At 44.4% G+C, this 27,571-nt stretch overlaps 1 protein-coding gene across 1 annotated transcript; it reads right to left on the bottom strand.

The window, feature by feature from the left end:
- Positions 1 to 1,351: 1,351 nt before the first annotated feature.
- Positions 1,352 to 26,092, bottom strand: LOC135517213 (transferrin receptor protein 1-like). Its single transcript, XM_064941316.1, is given in 19 exon segments — positions 1,352 to 2,128; positions 2,271 to 2,420; positions 2,497 to 2,554; positions 2,556 to 2,722; positions 2,917 to 3,007; positions 3,104 to 3,251; positions 3,322 to 3,385; positions 4,203 to 4,288; positions 4,598 to 4,717; positions 4,947 to 5,116; positions 5,243 to 5,382; positions 5,507 to 5,602; positions 5,871 to 5,996; positions 6,212 to 6,299; positions 6,397 to 6,534; positions 15,019 to 15,196; positions 15,412 to 15,634; positions 23,033 to 23,089; positions 25,924 to 26,092. Coding segments are annotated over 18 exon segments (2,301 nt in total). The 5' UTR covers positions 23,078 to 23,089; positions 25,924 to 26,092; the 3' UTR covers positions 1,352 to 1,915.
- Between the last annotated feature and the right edge of the window lie 1,479 nt (positions 26,093 to 27,571).

Consider the following 27,571-nt stretch of genomic DNA (forward strand, 5'->3'; position numbering starts at 1 on the left):
AAACACATAGCCGTCAAGTCTGGAAGGCATAGATCCTGATAACTATCAAAAACCAAATGAACAAACACATAGCCGTCAAGTCTGGAAGGCAGATCCTGAGCTATCAAAAACCAAATGAACAAACACATAGCATCTGGAAGGCATAGATCCGAACAAACACATAGCCGTCAAGTCTGGAAGGCATAGATCCTGAACTAAAAAACCAAATGAACAAACACATATCAAAAAGATCCAAATGAACAAACACATAGCCGTCAAGTCTGGAAGGCATAGATCCTGAAAAACCAAATAACTATCAAAAACCAAATGAACAAACACATAGCCGTCAAGTCTGGAAGGCATAGATCCTGATAACTATCAAAAACCAAATGAACAAACACATAGCCGTCAAGTCTGGAAGGCATAGATCCTAACTATCAAAAACCAAATAACTATCAAAAACCAAATGAACAAACACATAGCCGTCAAGTCAAATAGATCCTGAGAACTATCAAAAACCAAATGAACAAACACATAGCCGTCAAGTCTGGAAGGCATAGATCCTGATAAAGCTATCAAAAACCAAATGAACAAACACATAGCCGTCAAGTCTGGAAGGCATAGATCCTGATAACTATCAAAAACCAAATGAACAAACACATAGCCGTCAAGTCTGGAAGGCATAGATCCTGAGAACTATCAAAAACCAAATGAACAAACACATAGCCGTCAAGTCTGGAAGGCATAGATCCTGATAAAGCTATCAAAAACCAAATGAACAAACACATAGCCGTCAAGTCTGGAAGGCATAGATCCTGATAACTATCAAAAACCAAATGAACAAACACATAGCCGTCAAGTCTGGAAGGCATAGATCCTGATAACTATCAAAAACCAAATGAACAAACACATAGCCGTCAAGTCTGGAAGGCATAGATCCTGATAACTATCAAAAACCAAATGAACAAACACATAGCCGTCAAGTCTGGAAGGCATAGATCCTGATAACTATCAAAAACCAAATGAACAAACACATAGCAATAACTATCAAAAACCAAATGAACAAACACATAGCCGTCTGGAAGGCATCCTGATAAAGAAAAAACCAAATGAACAAACACATAGCATAAGATCCTGATAACTATCAAAAACCAAATGAACAAACACATAGCCGTCAAGTCTGGAAGGCATAGATCCTGATAACTATCAAAAACCAAATGAACAAACACATAGCCGTCAAGTCTGGAAGGCATAGATCCTGATAACTATCAAAAACCAAATGAACAAACACATAGCCGTCAAGTCTGGAAGGCACAGATCCTGATAACTAACAAACACATCAAAAACCAAAAAACCAAATGAACAAACACATAGCCGTCAAGTCTGGAAGGCATAGATCCTGATAACTATCAAAAACCAAATGAACAAACACATAGCCGTCAAGTCTGGAAGGCATAGATCCTGATAACTATCAAAAACCAAATGAACAAACACATAGCCGTCAAGTCTGGAAGGCACAGATCCTGATAAAAAAAAGTTATCAAAAACAAAATGAATGACATTTAAACATGTATAGTGAGCACTGGCACTGAAAAATAAATAAACTCTTAACCTAAACTAACAACATGAAACTGCCATAAGTCTGAAGGCACTGCTTCCAAAAATGTTATAAAAATAAACAAGAACTTTATCATCATTAAAACAGAGAACATTTATAGTGGACTGATAGATATATAACGTATAAATAGGCTCCTCTGTGTCGAGGGGTTAGAGGTCGATCAATCTCAACATTCTTCAGGAAGTCCAGTAACTGAAACTGGAAGGAATGACAGTAGTTCCTGGTCTCTTATTACATCGTCACCCCTGACCAATCCGTCTTCATCTCATCCTGGATTTTACAGTGAACCAGGACAGACGGACGGACAGACGCACACTGTTACATCTGGTTGTCGCTGTCCCAGACGTCTCCAGAGAGAGCGTTGGCACAGCCCTGTAGCGTCCAGGTGGCCAGGGCCAGCTGGGTCCGCAGCACCTCTCTGTCCTCACCCTCCAACAGGGCTGCCAGGGTGTGGGAACCACGGCCAAACAGCAGGTGGCGGAATGGAACCTCTTTGGGGGAGACATATGGAGAAAGGAGGTTGTGTTCCACCTAGGGGGAGAGAGAGGAGAATCCAAATGTTAGTTTATGAATCAAGACAGAACCACTACTGATTGACTTGTGTTCACTATAAAACTGGAGCCTTATGGCATTGATCAGTTAGATTACAAGGGTGTGTGTGTGTGCGTCTCACTCTCATGATGCGGTCGTTGATGTTGTGGCAAGCCAGTGTGTCAGTGAGGTCGGTGTTGAGTAGGTCAGTGTTGAGGTCAGTAGCAGCTCTACTGTAGGATCCTAAGGCCATGATGAGCCAACGGGCTGACAGACTCTCGGCAGAACCATCCTGTAACAACACAATAACATTAGAACTATACCTAACAACAACAACAAACAAAAACAATCATGTCATATAAACAAACCCAGGTGACTTGTTTGAGGCGCTGGTTGATCTTGACCACAGATTGGCTGAGAACCCCTGTAGCGTTGCACATCTAGACGCAGCACGTGGTCGTGGACCAATCGTAACGCCAGCTGACCTGCGACCAATCCCGCCCCAGTGGCTAGGGAACTAAGACGATGGGCGGTGGCGTAACCAAGGTGATCCTTGTTGTCAAGAGAGGTGCCGTAGTACGGGTAGGCCTCAGACTGCAACACGCGCACACACACGGCAGACAATTCTATTACAGACAGTTATCGAAATCAAACTATCTGTAAAAACATCGAAACCTTAGTGAGTGTGTGTTAGTGTTTGTTAAAGTGTGTGTGTGTTAGTGTTTGTTAAAGTGTGTGTGTGTTAGTGTTTGTTAAAGTGTGTATTAGTTATTGAGTGTGTGTCTCACCCCCTGAGAGACGAAGCGGAAGGAGAGAGAGGGGATTCCAGAGAAGGCCAAGAAGGGATATGCAGAGTCTTCCATCTTCATGGGCTCAAACCTAATCACACACACACACACACACACCTTTATGCCTATTGTACACACATATCTTTGGAGTGATCTATCATTGGAGTGATATGTGAGGTGTACTCACACTGCCTTCTCAAAGTTGACTCCAGACACCTTATCATACAGAGACTTCCCAGACTCTCCAAAACCAATGGGATTCTTCACCTCCTTCATGGTGCTTTCCAGAAGGCTGTAGAGTAGGGGACTGGCAGACACTTTGAATTCACCATGGCCTGAAGATCACACACTATTAGATTAGAAGGATACTTTGTATGAAGTATTTTTGTGGTTGTGCGTACTCACCAGTCACCACTCCATCCAGACTGATGTAGGTGAAAGCTCTTCTGTCCAGAGAGGAGAAGAAACCCTGGAGAGGAACACACACGACATTACATACCCCACCCTGCTAGTGTAGAGGCTGGTCCAATCAGCGCCTTCCAGCAACATATTATTATTGCCTAATACAATTAGCGCCTAATACCATTAGCTAGAACACTGACATATCCTGAATACTTTCCACCCAGTGTGTGTGTTGAACTATAAGGGGTGTGTGTGTGTTGAACTATAAGGGGTGTGTGTGTGTTGAACTGTAAGGGGTGTGTGTGTGTTGAACTGTAAGGGGTGTGTGTGTGTTGAACTATAAGGGGTGTGTGTGTGTTGAACTGTAAGGGGTGTGTGTGTGTTGAACTATAAGGGGTGTGTGTGTGTTGAACTGTAAGGGGTGTGTGTGTGTTGAACTATAAGGGGTGTGTGTGTGTTGAACTGTAAGGGGTGTGTGTGTGTTGAACTGTAACTATAAGGGGTGTGTGTGTGTTGAACTAAGGGGTGTGTGTGTGTTGAACTGTAAGGGTGTGTGTGTGTTGAACTGTAAGGGGTGTGTGTGTGTTGAACTGTAAGGGGTGTGTGTGTGTTGAACTGTAAGGGGTGTGTGTGTGTTGAACTGTAAGGGGTGTGTGTGTGTTGAACTGTAAGGGGTGTGTGTGTGTTGAACTGTAAGGGGTGTGTGTGTGTTGAACTAAAGGGGTGTGTGTGTGTTGAACTGTAAGGGGTGTGTGGTGTGAACTGTAAGTGTGTTGTGTTGAACTGTAAGGGGTGTGTGTGTGTTGAACTGTAAGGGGTGTGTGTGTGTTGAACTGTAAGGGGTGTGTGTGTGTTGAACTGTAAGGGGTGTGTGTGTAGTTCACCTCCAGCCACTCTGTAGATCCAACACCGCCGTATTCTCCAGCACTCCAACTGGCAAACACCAGACTCCTCCTGGGACGGAAACCATCTACACACACACACAGATGTCAGAATGTGTGTGTGTGTGTGTGTGTGTGTGTATGCATTGATGTGTGTGTGTGTGTTAATGTATTGATGTGTGTGTGTGTGCGTGTGTGTGTGTTAATGTATTGATGTGTGTGTGTGTGTTAATGTATTGATGTGTGTGTGTGTGTTAATGTATTGATGTGTGTGTGTGTGTTAATGTATTGATGTGTGTGTTAATGTATTGATGTGTGTGTTAATGTATTGATGTGTGTGTTAATGTATTGATGTGTGTGTTAATGTATTGATGTGTGTGTTAATGTATTGATGTTACCTGTGTGCACCATCTCAGACACAGCTCGAGCCAGCTCCAGTAGCAGTGTGGTCCCGACAGTGGCTTTAGCGTAGCCTGGACCCCACGCATCCCTCTGAGCCCCCAGTAACACGTACCGATCTACACACAAACAGTAAAATTAACACAAAACCCACTCACAAACACAAACACTGTGCATAGAGATTATACATTACTGTTCAAATGTACAGAGTTCAAAGATAATGTTTTGGAGTGTTCTGTGTGGCTTGGTTGGAAAAAGTTTGGTGTTAGCAATGCCAGGGTTCTAGGCTTGAATCCTGCTGGAGTCACATACACTACAATGGATGCACTCACACAGACAGACACATACCTGGCTCAGTGAAGCCCTTGATGACTCCAAAGACATTGTGGATCTCTGTGTCCTGCAGCACGTTGTTCACCTCCACAGTAACATCTTCACTACTAGCCCCTCCCAGGGTGTACTTCACATTGTCCAGTGAGCCTTTAAAACTGAGAGGGGAATCAAGCCCACCTATACGCCTGGGGATAGATCGACAGTTACGTGTGTGTGTGTGTGTGTGTGTGTGTGTGTGTGTGTGTGTGTGTGTGTGTGTGTGTGTGTGTGTGTGTGTGTGTGAGAGAGTTTGTGTGTGTGTGTGGTCTTACGTTAGTATCTTGGCAGCACTAGCAGCAGTAATGCTTTGGGCCAGTACAGTAGGCAGACCAGAAGACTGGGTGGGAGGGAACTGGGTGTGGTTGAAGGAGGGGAAGCCTGGCGTGAAGGGGTCCCCTGAACCTAGATGGACCTACAGGAGAACATCACAGAACGCCAGACAGAACATGAACATAGAACGTTAAATGGTTGTAGTTGAAGAAGCATCTCTGAATCAGGCTCGGTAAGATTCACCTTGTAGTGGTGTGAGTACTCACATGTCCATACAGTTCAGTAGTTGGTTGGAACTTGTAGTCTTTAGGGTCGAGGTAAATCAACACAGCAGATACTCCCAATGCTGCTACATTAGCCACCTGAAACACAGACACGCAGAAATACACTGAAAACCACCTTTTCTCTCTCACACACACACACACACACACAGACACACACACAGACACACACACACACACACACACACAGACACAAACACACAAACAGACACACACACACACAAACACACACACACACAAACAGACACACACACACACAAACAGACACACACACACAAACAGACACACACACACAAACAGACACACACAAACAGACACACACAAACAGACACACACACACCTACCTTACCTGCTGTGCCAGGCTGATCTGTCCTGTAGCTCTCAGTAGAATCACAGTGCCATTCAGCTCAACCTTCAGAGTCTGTAGCAGCATCAAGTCCTCTTGACTCCCATAGTTACCATACACCGCCTTGCCCTGAAGACACACAAAACAAATCGCCTTGTGAGATTCAAGCAACAACTGTGCAAACATCCAATGTGGCAGAAAATATGTTACAAACATGCCACTTTCCAAGCCTTTAACCTTAACAGATTATTTTGGCTCAGATTTCACACTATGAAATATTGGCCCAAAATATCAAAAGAGATGATCAGTCAATATAATTCAATGTGGACATCTGATGGGCTGACCTGAGCTTTTCCTGTGGCACTATAGGCCAGATAGCCCTTAGGCTGGCCCACCTCCTCTTGGCCAATCATAACACGGTTTGGCTTCTGACTGTGGGTAAAGGGATTGGGGAGGAGGATGTTACAAGCAAAGTGGAATTATGAGACAGAGGGTGTGTGTGTACGTACGAGACAGTGTGTGTGTGTACCTGTTGGCTGTCTGTAGTTGGACATAGTGTACATCAGTCCAGGGCTCCATCTCCAGACTCTTAAAGCTGTCAAACACATGATATTCCAGAATACCATCTGCACTGCTCCCTGCCACGTGATCTGGCTGTTCAACATCACTGCAGAGAGAGAGGGTGGACTGTATTTCACAATAATTTTGGATTATAATTGGATTTTAAAGCTTGCATGAATGTCATGCTTAATATAATGTGTGTCATCATCACAAATCAACTGAATTATACTTAAAAAACACATAGGCTGTAACAAAAGCTAGCCAATGTCAATGAGCATTAGCATTCTAGCTAACAAATGCTGCATCCAAAAGTTATTTTGCAAAGCTTAGCAAACCAAATATCTTAGCAAAAGTTCAAGCAATAATCAAAACATAATTGTAAGCGCATTAGAACCCCAAAAATAGATTTTGTTTAGAAGTAATAAAAACTTAAATTTAGGCTAAGTTGAATTGGACGCAGATGGCGATGGCTTCCGTACTGTAGCATAAAGTCGCAGGCATTTGTGTATAATGTCAGTATTACGTGTACTGAAAAGGGGCCTATAGCCTACAGCATCACTAGGCCTGCGCGATATGGCCCAAATATCATATCACGGGATTTTTCTGTTTTTTTTTTTAACGGTTTGACGGTAATTTATGTTTTTAAATAATAAAAGTTCAAAATGTGCTTTATAGTGAGCAGTGTGTCACGCTAGGGTGGCTACATACATTCTAAGTGATTTCAATGGGTCTGTCTCCATTCTGATGGAATGATCGGAATTTTGAAGTGTTGTTTGACATGAAAACAAATGAAAATGCCAGGGAGGAGTTACTGTGACAGGGTAAACAGTGTTGATCAGTGTTTCCTAAGGGAACCAATCATCTTTTTCTCTTAGCTACTTCATGTAGCTAACATATTCATGCTTTGCCCATTCCTCTTTGATTTAGAAGATACTCTTGCACAAACAAAATGCTGATTTAGGCCTATTACTGGTATCAGGCTGTATAACGTTTTTCTCTGACTATCCATTTATTAGCAAGCTAGCCAGCTAACTGACGTTAGCATTAGCGGCTAACGTGATTTCGCCACAACTTGCAAAGAAAAGACAAACTATTTGCAGATAGTTAAGAAACACAAACTAATAGTGCATTTATAGAACCCTTGTGAATTTATATTAAAAAGAAGCAAAGTGGGAACAGCATAGTTGTCATCAACTTTATGCGTTGACCATGCAGACTGAACGCAACTGTCTTGTGGTCGAGCAACAACAAATGTGCTCCTTGAGTGACTGGGGGCGGGACTAGGTCTGTGTGGATAGCGGCAGAGAGACAGCCGAGAGAGAGGACTCAAGTAGCGGAGTAAACTATAAAAATGGATGTTACACGCGGCGTCTCACATTTAACAAATTAAATATTCACATACCGTTAGAAGAGAGGGAAAAAACAGGTATGTGCATCAATACCGGTATATAGTAAAATACGGTATACCGCCCAGACCTAACCATCACAACAAATCCATTAGTTATTTAGTGGTGATAGGCATGAAAACCTGGGAATGGCTTAGAAATCAAAACACAAGATGCAACTCTATATTAATGATTTGGAAAAGTCGCAAAAAAGACATGAGCTCTGATCCTTCCCACAGAGAGCAAGAGAGAAGTGCATTGCTGCTCTGCTTGTGTGGCAAGAAAGTTAGAGAATATGTATTCAATGGAAGATGGAATAAAAATGACAGAATTAAAAGTGAAATGAGAAAGAAAGGCTACAACGACCAAAAGCCAGCAGGTAGGCTGCTATTTACACTAGAATCTGAATGGAGTGATGTGTAGGCTGGTGAGAAGAGCAGTAACATTATGGCTAGCCTCAATTAAAATCAAATTTTATTTGTCACATACACATGGTTAGCAGATGTTAATGCGAGTGTAGCGAAATGCTTGTGCTTCTAGTTCCGACAATGCAGTAATAACCAAAAAGTAATCAACTAACAATTCCTAAACTACTGTCTTATACACAGTGTAAGGGGATAAAGAATATGTACATAAGGATATATGAATGAGTGATGGTACAGAGCAGCATAGGCAAGATACAGTAGATGGTATCGAGTACAGTATATACATATGAGATGAGTATGTAAACAAAGTGGCATAGTTAAAGTGGCTAGTGATACATGTATTACATAAGGATGCAGTCGATGATATAGAGTACAGTATATACGTATGCATATACGTATGCATACTGCTCTCTCTTCGTCCGCCCACGTGTTCTCGCACACCCCGAGAGCTTCTGGTCAGCGGGGTGGTGGCACCGGGATCCTCATCTCTCCCAAGTGGTCATTCTCTCTCTCTCCCCTTACCCATCTATCTATCGCCTCCTTTGAATTCCATGCTGTCACAGTTACCAGCCCTTTCAAGCTTAACATCCTTATCATTTATCGCCCTCCAGGTTCCCTCGGAGAGTTCATCAATGAGCTTGATGCCTTGATAAGCTCCTTTCCTGAGGACGGCTCACCTCTCACAGTCCTGGGCGACTTTAACCTCCCCACGTCTACCTTTGACTCATTCCTCTCTGCCTCCTTCTTTCCACTCCTCTCCTCTTTTGACCTCACCCTCTCACCTTCCCCCCTACTCACAAGGCAGGCAATACGCTCGACCTCATCTTTACTAGATGCTGTTCTTCCACTAACCTCATTGCAACTCCCCTCCAAGTCTCCGACCACTACCTCGTATCCTTTTCCCTCTCGCTCTCATCCAACACTTCCCACACTGCCCCTACTCGGATGGTATCGCGCCGTCCCAACCTTCGCTCTCTCTCCCCCGCTACTCTCTCCTCTTCCATCCTATCATCTCTTCCCTCTGCTCATACCTTCTCCAACCTTTCTCCTGATTCTGCCTCCTCAACCCTCCTCTCTTCCCTTTCTGCATCCTTTGACTCTCTATGTCCCCTATCCTCCAGGCCGGCTCGGTCCTCCCCTCCCGCTCCGTGGCTCGATGACTCATTGCGAGCTCACAGAACAGAGCTCCGGGCAGCCGAGCGGAAATGGAGGAAAACTCGCCTCCCTGCGGACCTGGCATCCTTTCACTCCCTCCTCTCTACATTTTCCTCCTCTGTCTCTGCTGCTAAAGCCACTTTCTACCACTCTAAATTCCAAGCATCTGCCTCTAACCCTAGGAAGCTCTTTGCCACCTTCTCCTCCCTCCTGAATCCTCCTCCCCCTCCCCCCTTCTCCCTCTCTGCAGATGACTTCGTCAACCATTTTGAAAAGAAGGTCGACGACATCCGATCCTCGTTTGCTAAGTCAAACGACACCGCTGGTTCTGCTCACACTGCCCTACCCTGTGCTCTGACCTCTTTCTCCCCTCTCTCTCCAGATGAAATCTCGCTTCCTGTGACGGCCGGCCGCCCAACAACCTGCCCGCTTGACCCTATCCCCTCCTCTCTTCTCCAGACCATTTCCGGAGACCTTCTCCCTTACCTCACCTCGCTCATCAACTCATCCCTGACCGCTGGCTACGTCCCTTCCGTCTTCAAGAGAGCGAGAGTTGCACCCCTTCTGAAAAAACCTACACTCGATCCCTCCGATGTCAACAACTACAGACCAGTATCCCTTCTTTCTTTTCTCTCCAAAACTCTTGAACGTGCCGTCCTTGGCCAGCTCTCCCGCTATCTCTCTCAGAATGACCTTCTTGATCCAAATCAGTCAGGTTTCAAGACTAGTCATTCAACTGAGACTGCTCTTCTCTGTATCACGGAGGCGCTCCGCACTGCTAAAGCTAACTCTCTCTCCTCTGCTCTCATCCTTCTAGACCTATCGGCTGCCTTCGATACTGTGAACCATCAGATCCTCCTCTCCACCCTCTCCGAGTTGGGCATCTCCGGCGCGGCCCACGCTTGGATTGCATCCTACCTGACAGGTCGCTCCTACCAGGTGGCGTGGCGAGAATCTGTCTCCTCGCCACGCGCTCTCACCACTGGTGTCCCCCAGGGCTCTGTTCTAGGCCCTCTCCTATTCTCGCTATACACCAAGTCACTTGGCTCTGTCATAACCTCACATGGTCTCTCCTATCATTGCTATGCAGACGACACACAATTAATCTTCTCCTTTCCCCCTTCTGATGACCAGGTGGCGAATCGCATCTCTGCATGTCTGGCAGACATATCAGTGTGGATGACGGATCACCACCTCAAGCTGAACCTCGGCAAGACGGAGCTGCTCTTCCTCCCGGGGAAGGACTGCCCGTTCCATGATCTCGCCATCACGGTTGACAACTCCATTGTGTCCTCCTCCCAGAGCGCTAAGAACCTTGGCGTGATCCTGGACAACACCCTGTCGTTCTCAACCAACATCATGGCGGTGGCCCGTTCCTGTAGGTTCATGCTCTACAACATCCGCAGAGTACGACCCTGCCTCACACAGGAAGCGGCGCAGGTCCTAATCCAGGCACTTGTCATCTCCCGTCTGGATTACTGCAACTCGCTGTTGGCTGGGCTCCCTGCCTGTGCCATTAAACCCCTACAACTCATCCAGAACGCCGCAGCCCGTCTGGTGTTCAACCTTCCCAAGTTCTCTCACGTCACCCCGCTCCTCCGCTCTCTCCACTGGCTTCCAGTTGAAGCTCGCATCCGCTACAAGACCATGGTGCTTGCCTACGGAGCTGTGAGGGGAACGGCACCGCAGTACCTCCAGGCTCTGATCAGGCCCTACACCCAAGCAAGGGCACTGCGTTCATCCACCTCTGGCCTGCTCGCCTCCCTACCATTGAGGAAGTACAGTTCCCGCTCAGCCCAGTCAAAACTGTTCGCTGCTCTGGCCCCCCAATGGTGGAACAAACTCCCTCACGACGCCAGGACAGCGGAGTCAATCACCACCTTCCGGAGACACCTGAAACCCCACCTCTTCAAGGAATACCTAGGATAGGATAAGTAATCCTTCTCACCACCCCCCCCTTAATGATTTAGATGCACTATTGTAAAGTGGCTGTTCCACTGGATGTCAGAAGGTGAATTCACCAATTTGTAAGTCGCTCTGGATAAGAGCGTCTGCTAAATGACTTAAATGTAAATGTAAATGAATAATGTAGGGTAAGTAACATTATATAAGGTAGCATTGTTTAAAGTGGCTAGTGATATATTTACATCAATTCCCATTATTAAAGTGGCTGGAGTTGAGTCAGTGTCAGTGTGTTGGCAGCAGCCACTCAATGTTAGTGGTGGCTGTTTAACAGTCTGATGGCCTTGAGATAGAAGCTGTTTTTCAGTCTCTCGGTCCCAGCTTTGATGCACCTGTACTGACCTCGCCTTCTGGATGATAGCGGGGTGAACAGGCAGTGGCTCGGGTGGTTGATGTCCTTGATGATCTTTATGGCCTTCCTGTAACATCGGGTGGTGTAGGTGTCCTGGAGGGCAGGTAGTTTGCCCCCGATGATGCGTTGTGCAGACCTCACTACCCTCTGGAGAGCCTTACGGTTGAGGGCGGAGCAGTTGTCGTACCAGGCGGTGATACAGCCCGCCAGGATGCTCTCGATTGTGCATCTGTAGAAGTTTGTGAGTGCTTTTGGTGACAAGCCGAATTTCTTCAGCCTCCTGAGGTTGAAGAGGCGCTGCTGCGCCTTCTTCACGATGCTGTCTGTGTGAGTGGACCAATTCAGTTTGTCTGTGATGTGTATGCCGAGGAACTTAAAACTTGCTACTCTCTCCACTACTGTTCCATCAATGTGGATAGGGGGGTGTTCCCTCTGCTGTTTCCTGAAGTCCACAATCATCTCCTTAGTTTTGTTGACGTTGAGTGTGAGGTTATTTTCCTGACACCACACTCCGAGGGCCCTCACCTCCTCCCTGTAGGCCGTCTCGTCGTTGTTGGTAATCAAGCCTACCACTGTTGTGTCGTAGCTATCTTCTCTCGGATATATGCAGTCAAGACAGGTAAGGGATGATAAATAACTAGCAAGAAGTTAGTCTAGCATGAGGTAACAGTGGTTGACATACCACACAGCCTCCACTCCCTAATAGCCTACAGCAGCTTGCGCTCTCTCCCTTTCGGTAATGGCTCTGGTTGAATAAAGAAGCAAAACAATTGGCTTCCTGCTGCTTCCCTCACTTGGATCGGACCGGTTGTCCTTTAGGTCCTTATGCATATTGGGTCCGGCGTTGCCTGTGTCCATTTCGGAACGGGGGCTCTAACTCCCATCACCATTTGTCTTCATCACTCAGACTATTGGAGTGTTTTGAAAGTGATTAGAGAGACAAGAGAACGCTGAGTATCAGGCCATTAGCGAGGGCCCTTAGAAAGTTTGAAGGCTACCCATCAAATCAAAGTTGATTTGTCACGTCCCCCGAAGCATTTCACCTTACAGTGAAATGCTTACTTTCAGGCTCTTACCAATAGTGCAAAAATGGTATTAGATGAACAATAGGTAAGTTTTAAAAAAGACAGTTAAAAACAGTAGGGAGGCAATAAAAGTAGCTAGGCTACATACAGACACCGGTTAGTCAGGCTGATTGAGGTAGTATGTACATGTAGATATGGTTAAAGTGACTATGCACATATGATGAACAGAGAGTAGCAGTAGCGTTAAAAAAGAGGGGTTGGTGGGTGGTGGGACACTATGCAGATAGCCCGGTTAGCCAATGTGCGGGAGCACTGGTTGGTTGGGCCAATTGAGGTAGTATGTACATGAACGTATAGTTAAAGTGACTGGGCATATATGATAAACAGAGAGTAGCAGCAGCGTAAAAGCGGGGTTGGGGGGGGGGGTAGCCATTTGATTACCTGTTTAGTAGAGCGGTAGTAGAGAGAACAGTCTATGACTGCGGTGGCTGGTGTTTTTGACCATTTTTAGGGCCTTCCTCAGACACCGTTAGAGGTCCTGGATGGCAGGCAGCTTAGCCCCAGTGATGTACTGGGCCGTACGCACTACCCTCTGTAGTGCCTTGCAGTCGGAGGCAGAGCAATTGCCGTACCAGGCAGTGATGAAACCAGTCAGGATGCTCTCGATGTTGCAGCTGTAGAACCCTTTGAGGATCTCAGGACCCATGCCAGATCTTTTTAGTTTCCTGAGAGGGAATAGGCTTTGTCGTGCCCTCTTCACGACTCTCTTGGTGTGTTTGGACCATTCTAGTTTGTTGGTGATGTGGACACCAAGGAACTTGAAGCTCTCAACCTGCTCTACTGCAGCCCCGTCGATGAGAATGGGGGCGTACTTGGTCCATCTTTTTCTGTAGTCCACAATCATCTCCTTAGTCTTGGTTACGTTGAGGGATAGGTTGTTATTCTGGCACCACCCAGCCAGGTCTCTGACTTCCTCCCTATAGGCTGTCTCATCGTTGTCGGTGATCAGACCTACCACTGTTGTGTCGTCTGCAAACTTAATGATGGTGTTGGAATCGTGCCTGGCCATGCAGTCGTGGCTGAACAGGGAGTACAGGAGGGGACTGAGCACGCACCCCTGGGGGCTCCAGTGTTGAGGATTAGCGTGGCAGATGTGTTGCTACCTACCCTCACCACCTGGGGGTGGCCCGTCAGGAAGTCCAGGATTCAGTTGCAGAGGGAGGTGTTTAGTCCCAGGATCCTTAGCTTAGTGATGACCTTTGAGGGTACTACGGTGTTGAACGCTGAGCTGTAGTCAATGAACAGCATTCTTACATAGGTGTTCCTTTTGTCCAGGTAGGGAAGGGCAGTGTGGAGTGCAATAGAGATTGCATCATCTGTGGATCTGTTTGGGCAGTATGCAAATTGGAGTGGGTCTAGGGTTTCTGGGATAATGGTGTTGATGTGAACCATTACCAGCCTTTCAAAGCACTTCATGGCTACGGACGTGAGTGCTGTGGGTCTGTAGTCCTTTAGGCAGGTTGCCTTCGTGTTCTTGGGCACAGGGACTATGGTGGTCTGCTTGAAACATGTTGGTATTACAGACTCAATCAGGGACATGTTGAAAATGTCAGTGAAGACACCTGCCAGTTGGTCAGCACATGCACGGAGCACACGTCCTGGTAATCTGTCTGGCCCTGCAGCCTTGTGAATGTTGACCTGTTTAAAGGTCTTACGTCGGATACGGAGAGCATGATGACACAGTTGTCCGGAACAGCTGATGCTCTCATGCATGCCCCAGTGTTGCTTGCCTCGAAGCGAGCATAGAAGTGATTTAGTTCGTCTGGTAGGCTCGTGTCAATGGACAGCTTGCGACTGTGCTTCCCTTTGTAGTCTGTAATAGTTTGCAAGCCCTGCCACATAAGACAAGCGTCGGAGCTGGTGTAGTACGATTCAATCTTAGCCCTGTATTGACACTTTGCCTGTTTGATAGTTTGTCGCAGAGCATAGCCGGATTTGTTATAAGCTTCCGGGTTAGAGTCCCACACCTTGGAAGCGGCAGCTCTACTCTTTAGCTCAGTGCGAATGTTGCCTGTAATCCATGGCATCTGGTTGGGGTATGTACATACAGTCACTGTGGGGACGACGTCCTCGATGCACTTATTGATAAAGCCAGTGACTGCGGCATTCATTTGGGAGTTTTGGATAGGATTACCGTGACCAACGGTCACAGTGAATTTGAATGCAGTCATGACTGGTGAATGCCTGTGTGGCGGTAATACGGTCAAAAACCCTGTGTGTGTGTACCTCAGTCTGCTGTTGAAGGCGTCAGGAGTCAGTCTTTGTGCCAGCAAGCTGGTGATGTCATTCCAGGATAGAGAGGATTTTACTACAGCCTCCTCAGCTACGCCCACTTCCTGCTCAGAATCACAAGTGATTGGCTCCTTGCTGGGAGACTGGTGGCTCACATAGCCAATCAGATAACCTAAAACAAAGAAAGTGAAGAGAGTAAGACAAGAGAGAGTGGATGAATTTGTTTTGCATTGCCTGGTGACCCAGGTGGCTGGAGATTTCACTTTAGGACCAATGGAAGGGTCGAAAATGTGTAAACTGCACCAGGCGATGCAAGACGAACTTGCCCAGGGAGAGCGGGTGAGTGTGACAAAGAAATTAAAAAAGAGCACGAGGAAGACTATGTACCGATGATGAAGATGAAGAGGGTTCCAAGAGCCAGATAACACACTTTGCGGTTGTTTTGCTGTGGACGGGGCCTGTATGAGGGCAAGCCTCCTGGTTGGCCCACCTGCTCAGAGGGGGCATGGTCATCTACTTCATCATCAGACAGTCTCACCTCCACGTGGCTCCCTTCGTCTCCCTCTTCTTCCGACTGCAGAGTGAAGTGGCTGTACCGCTCACTGTTAAACTACACACACACACACCACACCACACACCACACACACACACCACACACACACAGAACAAAAATATAGACAAAACTTGTAAAAATTTCATAAGGAAATTGTTGACTGACTTCCTTCATAAGGAAATCAGTCAATTGAAATGAATTCATTAGGCCCTAATCTATGGATTTCACACGACTGGGAATACAGATATGCATCTGTTGGTAACAGATACCTTTAAAAAAAAAGAGGGGTGTGGATCAGAAAACCAGTCAGTATCTGGTGTGACCACCTTTTGCCTCTTGCAGCACGACATCTCCTTCACATAGAGTTGATCAGACTTCCAGTTCTTCCAGTTCTCTGCTGCTAATAACTGGAACGAATTGCAAAAATCACTGAAGCTGGAGACTTATATCTCCCTCTCTAACTTTAAGCATCAGCTGTCAGAGCAGCTTACCGATCGCTGTACCTGTACACAGCCAATCTGTAAATAGCACACCCTACTACCTCATCCCCATATTGTTATTTATTTTTTTGCACCCAAGTATCTCAACTTGCACATCATCATCTACACATCTATCACTCCAGTGTTAATGCTAAATTGTAATTATTTACTATTTATTGCCTTTACCTCCCCTACATTTGCACACACTGTACATTGATTTTTCTATTGTGTTATTGACTGTGTGTTTATGTAACTCTTGTTGTTTTTGTCGCACTGCTCTGCTTTATCTTAGCCAGGTCGCAGTTGTAAATGAGAACTTGTTCTCAACTGGCCTACCTGGTTAAATAAAGGTGAAATAAAATTAAAATAAAAAGGCTGTTGATTGTGACCTCTGGAATGTTGTCCCACTCCTCTTCAATGGCTGTGTGAAGTTGCTGGATATTGGTGGGAACTGGAACACGCTGTCGTACAAACATGGCTCATTGGGTGACATGTTTGGTGAGTATGCAGGCTATGGAAAAACTGGGACATTTTCAATTTCCAAGAATTGTATACTTATCCTTGCGACATTGGGCCGTGCATTATGCTGAAACATGAGTTGATGGCAGCGGATGAACGGCAAGACAACGGGCTCAGGATCTTGTCATGGTATCTCTGTGCATTGAAATTGCCGCAGGGTAGCCTAGTGGTTAGAGCGTTGGACTAGTAACCGGAAGGTTGCAAGTTCAAACCCCCCCCCTGAACAGGCAGTTAACCCACTGTTCCTTGGCCGTCATTGAAAATAAGAATTTGTTCTTAACTGACTTGCCTAGTTAAATAAAGGTAAAATAAAAAAAAAATAAAATAGAGAAAATTCAATCGTGTTGGTTGTCTGTAGTTTATGCATGCCCATACCCCCACCATTAAGCACTCGGTTAACAAAGTTGACATCAGCAAACTGCTCGCCCACACGACGCCATGCACATGGTCTGTGGTTGTGAGGCCGGTTGGACATACTGTCAAATTCTAAAAAACAATGTTGCAGGCTTATGGTAGAGAAATTAACATCAATTCAGCTCGTGGACATTCCTGCATGCCAATTGCATGCTCCCTCAAAACTTTAAACATCTGTGGCATTGTTTGAGTGACAAAACTGCACATTTTAGAGTGGCCCTCTATTGTCCCCAGCACAAGGTGCACCTGTGTAATGAGCATGCTGTTTAATCAGCTTCTTGATATGCCACACCTGTCAAGTGGAAGGATTATCTTGGCAAAAGAGAAATGCTCACTAATAGGGATGTAAACAAATGTGTGCACAACATTTGAGAGAAATAAGCTTTTTGTGTGTATGGAAAATTTCTGGGATATTTTATTGGAGGGGCTAGCGGCAGCAGGCCCAGCTTAGATAATCAACATACTTACTATTATTCCGCCACCTACTCCTCCTACAGCGTTTATGCTAGAAACGCTGTTCCAACTTCAGAACGTGCAGAATGGTCTGGATCGAGTTGCTTGTAAACAACGTTTTGATATCTGTTATACTTTTTATGTTATTAAATTATATTCGTTTTTTGGCCCAAAACCACCAGCATGGGATTTCTCAAGATTTAAATCCTCGCCATTGTGACATCATCACTTCCAACTGTCATTTTCTCATGCAACTTTTGACCCAAATCAGCTAATAATTCCACTTTGCAACCACTTAGACAGAAAATGAGCAGCTTACCAGCTTCGTCTACTGGCGAAATCTGGCATTTGGACAAAAAATTATATTCGCATCAAAAGTTACAGCAGTTTAAGTAATCTCATCAACATAATTTTCTGTAACATTTTGGCAAACAACATCCGTTTTCACCACTATCGCAGCAAGTTAGACGAAAAGTCTGTATGGGATATTCGCATACTTCTCTGCTATTCATAGCTGTGCGGGGAATCAACATTTGTCGTACGGAACTTATGGTACAGCTGTTTTTGTAACTGCATATCCACGTGTTTTTGAAACTTTCCCAAACAGCTGCTGTTTTTACCACTAACACTATTACATACCACAACTGTACAACTTCAGACCATATCTAGTGACCACAACCACACAATTACATACCACAACCACACAACTTCTGACAACACATTTTAACTACTTACCATATCCATACAACCTTTTACCACCTCACAATTACTGAACCACATAACTACTGAACCACATAACTACTGAACCACATAACTACTGAACCACATAACTACTGAACCACATAACTACTAAACCACATAACTACTAAACCACATAACTACTAAACCACATAACTACTAAACCACATAACTACTGAACCACATAACTACTGAACCACATAACTACTGAACCACATAACTACTGAACCACATAACTACTGAACCACATAACTACTGAACCACATAACTACTGAACCACATAACTACTGACCTCAACCGCACAACTTCTGACCACATCTAGTGACCACAACCCCACAATGATACTCGGCCTTGTCTCAGGATGGTAAGTTGGTGTTTGAAGATATCCCTCCAGTGGTGTGGGGGCTGTGTTTTGGCAAAGTGGGTGGGGTTATATCCTGCGTGTTTGGCCCTGTCTGGGGGTATCATTGGATGGGGCTACAGTGTCTCCCGACCCCTCCTGTCTCAGCCTCCACTATTTATGCTGCAATAGTTTGTGTCGGGGGCTAGGGTCAGTCTGTTATATCTGGAGTATTTCTCCTGTCTTATCCGGTGTCCTGTGTGAATTTAAGTGTGCTCTCTCTAATTCTCTCTCTCTTTTTTCCTCTATCTCAGAGGACCTGAGCCCTAGGACCATGCCTCAGGACTACCTGGCCTGATGACTTTTTGCTGTCCCCAGTCCACCTGGTCATCCTACTGCTCCAGTTTCAACTGTTCTGCTTGCGGCTATGGAACCCTGATCTGTTCACCGGACATGCTACCTGTCCTAGACCTGCTGTTTTCATCTCTCTAGAGACAGTAGGAGCGCCAGAGATACTCTGAATGATCGGCTATGAAAAGCCAACTGACATTTACTCCTGAGGTGCTGACCTGTTGCACCCTCTACAACCACTGTGATTATTATTATTTGACCCTGCTGGTCATCCATGAACATTTGAACATATTGGCCATGTTCTGTTATAATCTCCACCTGGAACAGCCAGAAGAGGACTGGCCACCCCTCATAGCCTAGTTCCTCTCAAGGTTTCTTCCTAGGTTCCGGCCTTTCTAGGGAGTTTTTCCTAGCCACCGTGCTTCTACACCTGCATTGCTGGCTGCTTGGGGTTTTAGGCTGGGTTTCTGTACAGCACTTTGAGATATCAGCTGATGTAAGAAGGGCTTTATAAATACATTTGATTTGAATTGAATGACATACCTCATCCACATAACTTCTGACCGCAATCAAATTCTGACCACATCTAGTGTCCACAACCACAAAACTCCCGACCTCAAACCCACTATTACAAACAACACAACTTCTGATCACACATTTAACTACTAACCATATCCAAACAACTTTTGACCACAACTACTGACAACAACCACAGAACCACATAACTACTAACCCACATAACTACTGACCCACATAACTACTGACCACTACTACTGACCCACATAACTACTAGAGGTTGACTGACTATGATTTTTCAATGCCGATATCGATTATTGAAGGACCAAAAAAAGCCAGTCCTGATTAACCGGATTATTTTGTTTTGTTTGTATTAATGACAATTACAACAATACTGAATGAACACTTATTTTAACTTAATATAATACATCAATAAAATCAATTTAGCTTCAAATAAATAATGAAACATGTTCAATTTGGTTTAAATAATGCAATAACAAAGTGTTGGAGAAGAAAGTAAAAGTGCAATATGTACCATGTAAAAAAAGCTAACGTTTACGTTCCTTGCTCAGAACATGAGAACACATGAAAGTTGGTGGTTCCTTTTAACATGAGTCTTCAATATTCCCAGGTAAGAAGTTTTAGGTTGTAGTTATTATAGGAATTATAGGACTATTTCCCTCTATACAATTTGTATTTCATATACCATTGACTATTTTGATGTTCTTATAGGCACTTTAGTATTGCCAGTGTAACAGTATAGTTTCCGTCCCTCTCCTCGCCCCTACCTGGGCTCGAACCAGGAACATATTAACAACAGCCACCCTCGAAGCATCGTTACCCATCGCTCCACAAAAGCTGCGGCCCTTGCAGAGCAAGGAGAACAACTACTTCAAGGTCTCAGAGCGAGTGATGTCACCGATTGAAACGCTATTAGTGAGCACCCCGCTAACTAGCTAGACATTTCACATCGGTTACACCAGCCTAATCTCAGGAGTTGATAGGCTTGAAGTCATAAACAGCTCAATGCTTGAAGCACAGTGAAGAGCTGCTGACAAACGCAGGGAAGTGCTGTTTGAATGAATGCTTACGAGCCTGCTGGTGCCTACCATCGCTCAGTCAGACTGTTCTATCAAATCATAGACTTAATTATAACATAATAACACACAGAAATACGAGCCTTAGGTCATTAATATGGTCAAATCCGGAAACTATAATTTAGAAAACAAAACGTTTATTTTTTCAGTGAAATACGGAACCGTTCCTTATTTTATCTAACGGGTGGCATCCATAAGTCTAAATATTCCTGTTGCATTGCACAACCTTCAATGTTATGTCATAATTACGTAAAATTCTGGCAAATTAGTTCGCAACGAGCCAGGCTGCCCAAACGGTTGCATATACCCTGACTCTGCGTGCAATGAACACAAGAAAAGTGACACAATTTCCCTAGTTTAATATTGCCTGCTAACCTGGAATTCTTTTAACTAAAATATATACTTATGTGTATTGATTTTAAGAATGGCATTGATGTTTATGGTTAGGTACATTCATGCAACGAATTTTTTCTCAAATGTGCTTTTGTTAAATCATCCCCCGTTTGGCAAAGTTGGCTGTCTTTGTTAGGAAGAAATAGTCTTCACACAGTTCGCAAACTGCCGCATATACTCTGACTCTGTTGCACAGAACGCAAGAGAAGTGACACAATTTCCCTGGTTAAAAGAAATTCATGTTAGCAGGCAATATTAACTAAATATGCAGGTTTAAAAATATATACTTGTGTATTGATTTTAAGGAAGGCGTTGATGTTTATGGTTAGGTACAAGGTGCAAGGTGCAACGACAGTGCTTTTTTAGCGAATACGCTTGCTAAATCACCCGTTTGGCGAAATAGGCTATGATTCAATGACAAATTAACAGGCAATGCAGGACAAGCTAGATAAACTAGTAATATCATCAATATATATCACTAGTGATTATGTTAAGCTTGATTGTTTTTTTACAAGATATGTTTAATGCTAGCTAGCTCCTTTCTGCACTCGTCTCCTCGTGGAGTGCAATGTAATCGGCCATGATCGGTGTCCAATTATTATTATTTTTTTTTTTACCTTTATTTAACTAGGCAAGTCACTTAAGAACAAATTCTTATTTTCAATGACAGCCTAGTACCTTGTCAGTGGGGATTTGAACTTGCAACCTTCTGGTTACTAGTCCAACGCTCTAACCACTAGGCTACCCTGCCGATTCCCGGTTGTTATGAAAACTTGAAATAGGCCCCAATTAATCATCCATTCCGATTAATCGGTCGACCTCTAATAACTACTGAACCACATAACTACTGACCACTACTACTGAACCACAACTACTGACCACTACAACTACTGACCACTACTACTGAACCACATAACTACTGACCACTACAACTACTGACCACTACTACTGAACCACATAACTACTGACCACTACTACTGAACCACATAACTACTGACCACTACTACTGAACCACATAACTACTGACCACTACAACTACTGACCACTACAACTACTGACCACTACAACTACTGACCACTACAACTACTGACCACTACTACTGAACCACTACAACTACTGACCACTACTACTGAACCACATAACTACTGACCACTACTACTGAACCACATAACTACTGACCACTACTACTGAACCACATAACTACTGACCACTACTACTGAACCACAACTACTGACCACTACAACTACTGACCACTACTACTGAACCACATAACTACTGACCACTACTACTGAACCACATAACTACTGACCACTACTACTGAACCACATAACTACTGACCACTACTACTGAACCACATAACTACTGACCACTACTACTGAACCACAACTACTGACCACTACAACTACTGACCACTACTACTGAACCACATAACTACTGACCACTACTACTGAACCACATAACTACTGACCACTACTACTGAACCACAACTACTGACCACTACAACTACTGACCACGACTACATTACATTTACATTTAAGTCATTTAGCAGACGCTCTTATCCAGAGCGACTTACAAATTGGTGAATTCACCTTCTGACATCCAGTGGAACAGCCACTTTACAATAGTGCATCTAAATCATTTAGGGGGGGGGGGGGTGAGAAGGATTACTTATCCTATCCTAGGTATTCCTTGAAGAGGTGGGGTTTCAGGTGTCTCCGGAAGGTGGTGATTGACTCCGCTGTCCTGGCGTCGTGAGGGAGTTTGTTCCACCATTGGGGGGCCAGAGCAGCGAACAGTTTTGACTGGGCTGAGCGGGACTACTGAACCACATAACTACTGACCACTAGTACTGAACCACATAACTACTGACTACTACTACTGAACCACATAACTACTGACCAAATCTACTGACTTTCGATGGAAATTAAAAATAACATTTTTACACGTCTTTCCCTACCACAAACGTTTAAAGAGTTTTAGCTAGCCCCACCAACTTTACTTGTAAAGTTACCATCTATTTTCAGCTCATGAAACATGGGACCAACACTTTGCATTTATTTTTTTGTTCAGTATATAGCAGAATGTGTTCGTATAGCAGGGTGTGCATTTGCATTTGTGTTCTACAGACTCATAGGAAAAAAGAAAGACCCCTCACCATTTTTGAAAGTGCCGACCATGCTTGATTGACAGTTGCTGCCATGATATGATGAAGCTAGAGAGAGAGAAAGAGAGAAATAGGGAGGGAGGGAGAGGAGAGAAAGAGGGAGAAAGAGGGAGAAAGAGGGAGAAAGAAAGAAAGAAAGAAAGAAAGAAAGAAAGAAAGAAAGGGAGGGAGAGAGAAAGAAAGGGAGGGAGAGAGAAAGAAAGAGGGTAAGAAAAAGCGTAGAGAGCGAGAACAGATTAGTCTAAAGTCATTTTTGAGGTTATACACATTCTGTTTCTCCCTGAAATGTACACCTCTTCACTCCCCCTCATGGACTTCATTGGATTGGCTTCCATCATGTTTCTTATACCAATTCAATGTTTTTAACACAAAACAGAGCAGCCATTCACTGTACCAGAGTTACACCATCAGGCCCAGGAATATTTACTCTGTAAATACACAGGGTTTAAGTGACACACACCCCTATGTGTGTTTCAAGCCCAGGTTACTACAGGCAGGGAGTTACAATCAAAGCCACAAACCGACACAGAAATACTTCTGCTACCAACCGACACCACAAATCACTCAACACAAGAGATTATCACACACACAAAGACACACATACATTCCTTCCCTCCTATGATATCCCATCTACTCTTGCTAAGACTGAACACTAGTCTGGACCTTGGCGTTCTCTCACACTGAAGCCAAAAAACACACACTCTGCTATTACAACACACAGTGAGAAACTCAGAAGCTGAATCCCAAATCACCCCCTTCCCCTCACGCACCACAACCACATGCACAAGTGTCCCAAAGCTGAGGAAGTGAAAATGATCTACAGTGTAGGGGCTTAGCCCCTTTGTCTGATTTCGAGACTTGACACTTAACAGATGAAATACCTCCCAAATGAAATGTTTTAACTGAACAATAGGTGTTATATATTGCATTATAACAGGGGGAATTTGTTCATTTGAATGTCATGCTTGTTAATGACTGGGAGTTTATAATAAGGAGTGTGCTACTCTATTTTTATAGTTTACTCATCAGCACCTCCACATAAAATAACTTCTGGGTGTGCGCCATCTCATGTTTTTTACTCTATTATTGAAAAATGGAACATAAATTGCATCATTCAAGTCACAAGTATGTCCCAGAGTTGGTTTTATTGTTCCCCTGGCCACTCTCTGGAAGTCACCCTAGGAGTTTAGTCAGAAACACGTGACAATGGAAGGCCCTCAGAGTGAGTTGGTAAAGGCGAGGGGGTGGTCTGGGATTCACAGAGCGTCACAGCATCAAAGACCATAGAGTAAAAAAAGATCTGGGGCAAGGTTACGAAACTCATAACATGAACATCATGTATCTCTAAATCATCTCTGAGCCGTAGCCAAACTCAGTGAAGAGAGAAAACAACCATCCCTCAGAACCAGTTCTACACCCCCCCCACCCCATCTCCCTCCCTCCACACACACAATGTGAGAATCACAAGTGGGGAATACTGGGATAGCACAGACGCTTTTTAAAGAGGCTCTAAAGAAGAACACCAATACCAAACACACACCATCATGTCCAGCTTAGACAAGCTAGCTAGCTAATAACGATAGTGAGCTGTCACTCATGGCTGCATTATTTATGACATTTCATATTGGTGCTAGCAAGCTAACATCCCCTGAGATGATTTGTGTGCAACTGCAGCCCGCAATTTGGGGCATTCCCCCTCATTCACGACATATTAATGCTTGTGTCACACTTGAATGTGGGTCAATCAGGAAATGAAAGTATTATCTGAGTTTCCACCCCCGCCTACTGGAGACCTCCTTGCTAGCTAGCGGGAGTGACACCGGTAGGCAGTGTCCTTCGCTCCCGAACACCTTCCCTCGCCATTGTTATGAGAACTGCGGGACAACAGTGTCTGACAGGTGGGAGAACGTACGGCTAGCTAGCTACCGTTGTTACCCCCGCCCCTTCTTCTGTGGGGTTTATCGGCAGCTGGCATCCAACCTTTTCGTGCATTATAAACTGGGGGGTTCGAGCCGTGAAAGCCGTGGTATATCAGACCATATACCACAGGTATGACAAAACATTTATTTTTACTGCTCTAATTACATTTGGTAACCAGTTTATAATAGCAATAAGGCACCTCGGGGATTTGTAATATAACGCCAATATACCACGTCTAGGGGCTGTGTCCAGGCACTCAGTGTTGCGTCTTGCCAAGAACAGCCCTTAGCAGTGCTATATTGGCCATATACCACACCTCCTTGGGCCTTAATTAACGCTGCCTACTGTAATGGAGCGCCCGCCTCCTGCCTGTACCAAATTACAAATGGACCAATATAAGGCAAAAGAGAGGTTCCTGCAGATGCAGGACACAATTGCACCCTTCTCATATTATGCTGCTGCTGGTCGCCAATGACTTAACAGACGAGGAAGCCATAACGAGTTCAAAGATAAATCTGCCAGATGCCCTGAGGAAGACTTCTACACCAATTTACAGTTTAACGTTGCAATACTGTTTTAGGAACTAGCTAACTAACGTTACAAGAAGCAGTTTGACGTCAAGCTATGAAGTCGTATTGACTGTCAGGCCCTGTTCACATGCTTTTATGGCCAGCCGGCTAATAATAATGACCATAATGGGTAGCTAGCAATATTTTTATTTTCGAATATCATTGACAACTTGAAAGGGACTTATAGCCATTAAATGATAGATGTAACTTAGTTATCTACCGTTAGCTAGTAGCCGATTAATCTCAACTTGATTTATTTATTTAATTAAATCGTTGAGTTAAGTCGGCTACTGTAGCTAGCTAACGTTACAGCCAGACAGACAGTTGTCGCTAGCTCAGCAATCTTTGCTACAGCTTATCAGTAAAACATTGCGATAAAGCCTCTAGTGTTACCTTTGGTTAGCTAGCTTTCTACTATAGCTAGTCAGTCACCTTTCTCCTCTGACTGTCAGCTCTCCGTCACACTCACGCGCTGCTCCTGCTCTGCGTGCTTGGGGGTACTTCCGGGATCACGTACATTACCACTCCCAATTCCTCTTTCCCAAAACACACACACCTGACAATGTGCTTTAGTATCTTTAGCTATGACAGTGACAATAGTGACTGCTGTGGAGGACACAAGAAAACAAAAATAAGCATACTATTGATAGGTCTATTCAAAATGTGCGTGCATGCGGGTGTGTTTGGTATCCCTTCCTTGCTTTTGATTTATTTAACCTTTATTTAGCTAGACAAGTCAGTTTAAGAACAAATTCCTATTTACAATGATGGCTTACCTAGCCAAACTCTCTCCTAAGTGACGTCACCGATTGAAACACTATTTAGCGCGAACCACCGCTAACTAAGCTAGCGTTTCACATCCGTTACACATGGAATCATGTAGTAAAGAAAGAAGTGTTAAACAAATCAAAATATATTTAATATTTGAGATTCTTCAAAGTTGCCACCCTTTGCCTTGATGACAGTTTTGCACACTCTTGGCATTCTCTCAACCAGTTTCATGAGGTAGTTACATGGAATGCATCTCAATTAACAGATGTGCCTTGTTAAAAGTACATTTTTGGAATTTATTTGGTGACAAAACGGATGGCACTGTGATAGACTGCATCTAATTTGTTGAGTAGAGTGTTGGAGGCTATTTTGTAAATGACATCGCCGAAGTTGAGGATCGGTAGGATGGTCTGTTTTACGAGGGTATGTTTGGCAGCATGAGTGAAGGATGATTTGTTTCAAAATAGGAAGCCGATTCTAGATTTAATTTTGGATTGAATATGTTTAATGTGAGTTGGAAGGAGAGTTTACAGTCTAACCAGACACCTAGGTGTTTGTAGTTGTCCACATATTCTAAGTCAGAACCATCCAGAGCAGTGATGCTAGACGGGCGGGCGGGTGCGTGCAGTGATCGGTTGAAGAGCATGCATATAGTTTTACTTGCATTTAAGAGCAGTTGGAGGCCACGGAAGGAGAGTTGTATGGCATTGAAGCTGGTCTGGAGGTTAGTTAACACAGTGTCCAAAGAAGGGCCAGAGGTGTACAGAATGGTGTCATCTGTGTAGAGGTGGATCAGAGAATCACCAGCAGCAAGAACGACAGCATTGATGTATACAGAGAAGAGAGTCGGCCCGAGAACCCTGTGTCACCCCAATAGAGACTGCCAGAGGACCGGACAACAGGCCCTCCTTTTTGGCACACTGAACTCTATCAGATAAGTAGTTGGTGAACCAGGAGAGGCAATCATTTGGGGAAACCAAGGCTGTTGAGTCTGCCGATAAGAATGTGGTGATTGACAGAGTCGAAAGCCTTGGCCAGGTCGATGAATACGGCTGCACAGTAATGTCTCTTATCAATGGCGGTTATGATATCGTTTAGGACCTTGAGCGTGGCTGAGGTGCACCAATGACTAGCTCTGAAACCAGATTTAATTGCGGAGAAGGTACGGTGGGATTCGAAATGGTTGGTAATCTGTTTGTTCACTTGGCATTCAAAGGCCTTAGAAAGGTAGGGTAGGATTGTTGAATTTATTATGGATTTATTATGGATA

Source organism: Oncorhynchus masou, chromosome 28 (genome assembly GCF_036934945.1).
Source record: "Oncorhynchus masou masou isolate Uvic2021 chromosome 28, UVic_Omas_1.1, whole genome shotgun sequence".
NCBI classification, from domain to species: Eukaryota; Metazoa; Chordata; class Actinopteri; order Salmoniformes; family Salmonidae; genus Oncorhynchus; species Oncorhynchus masou.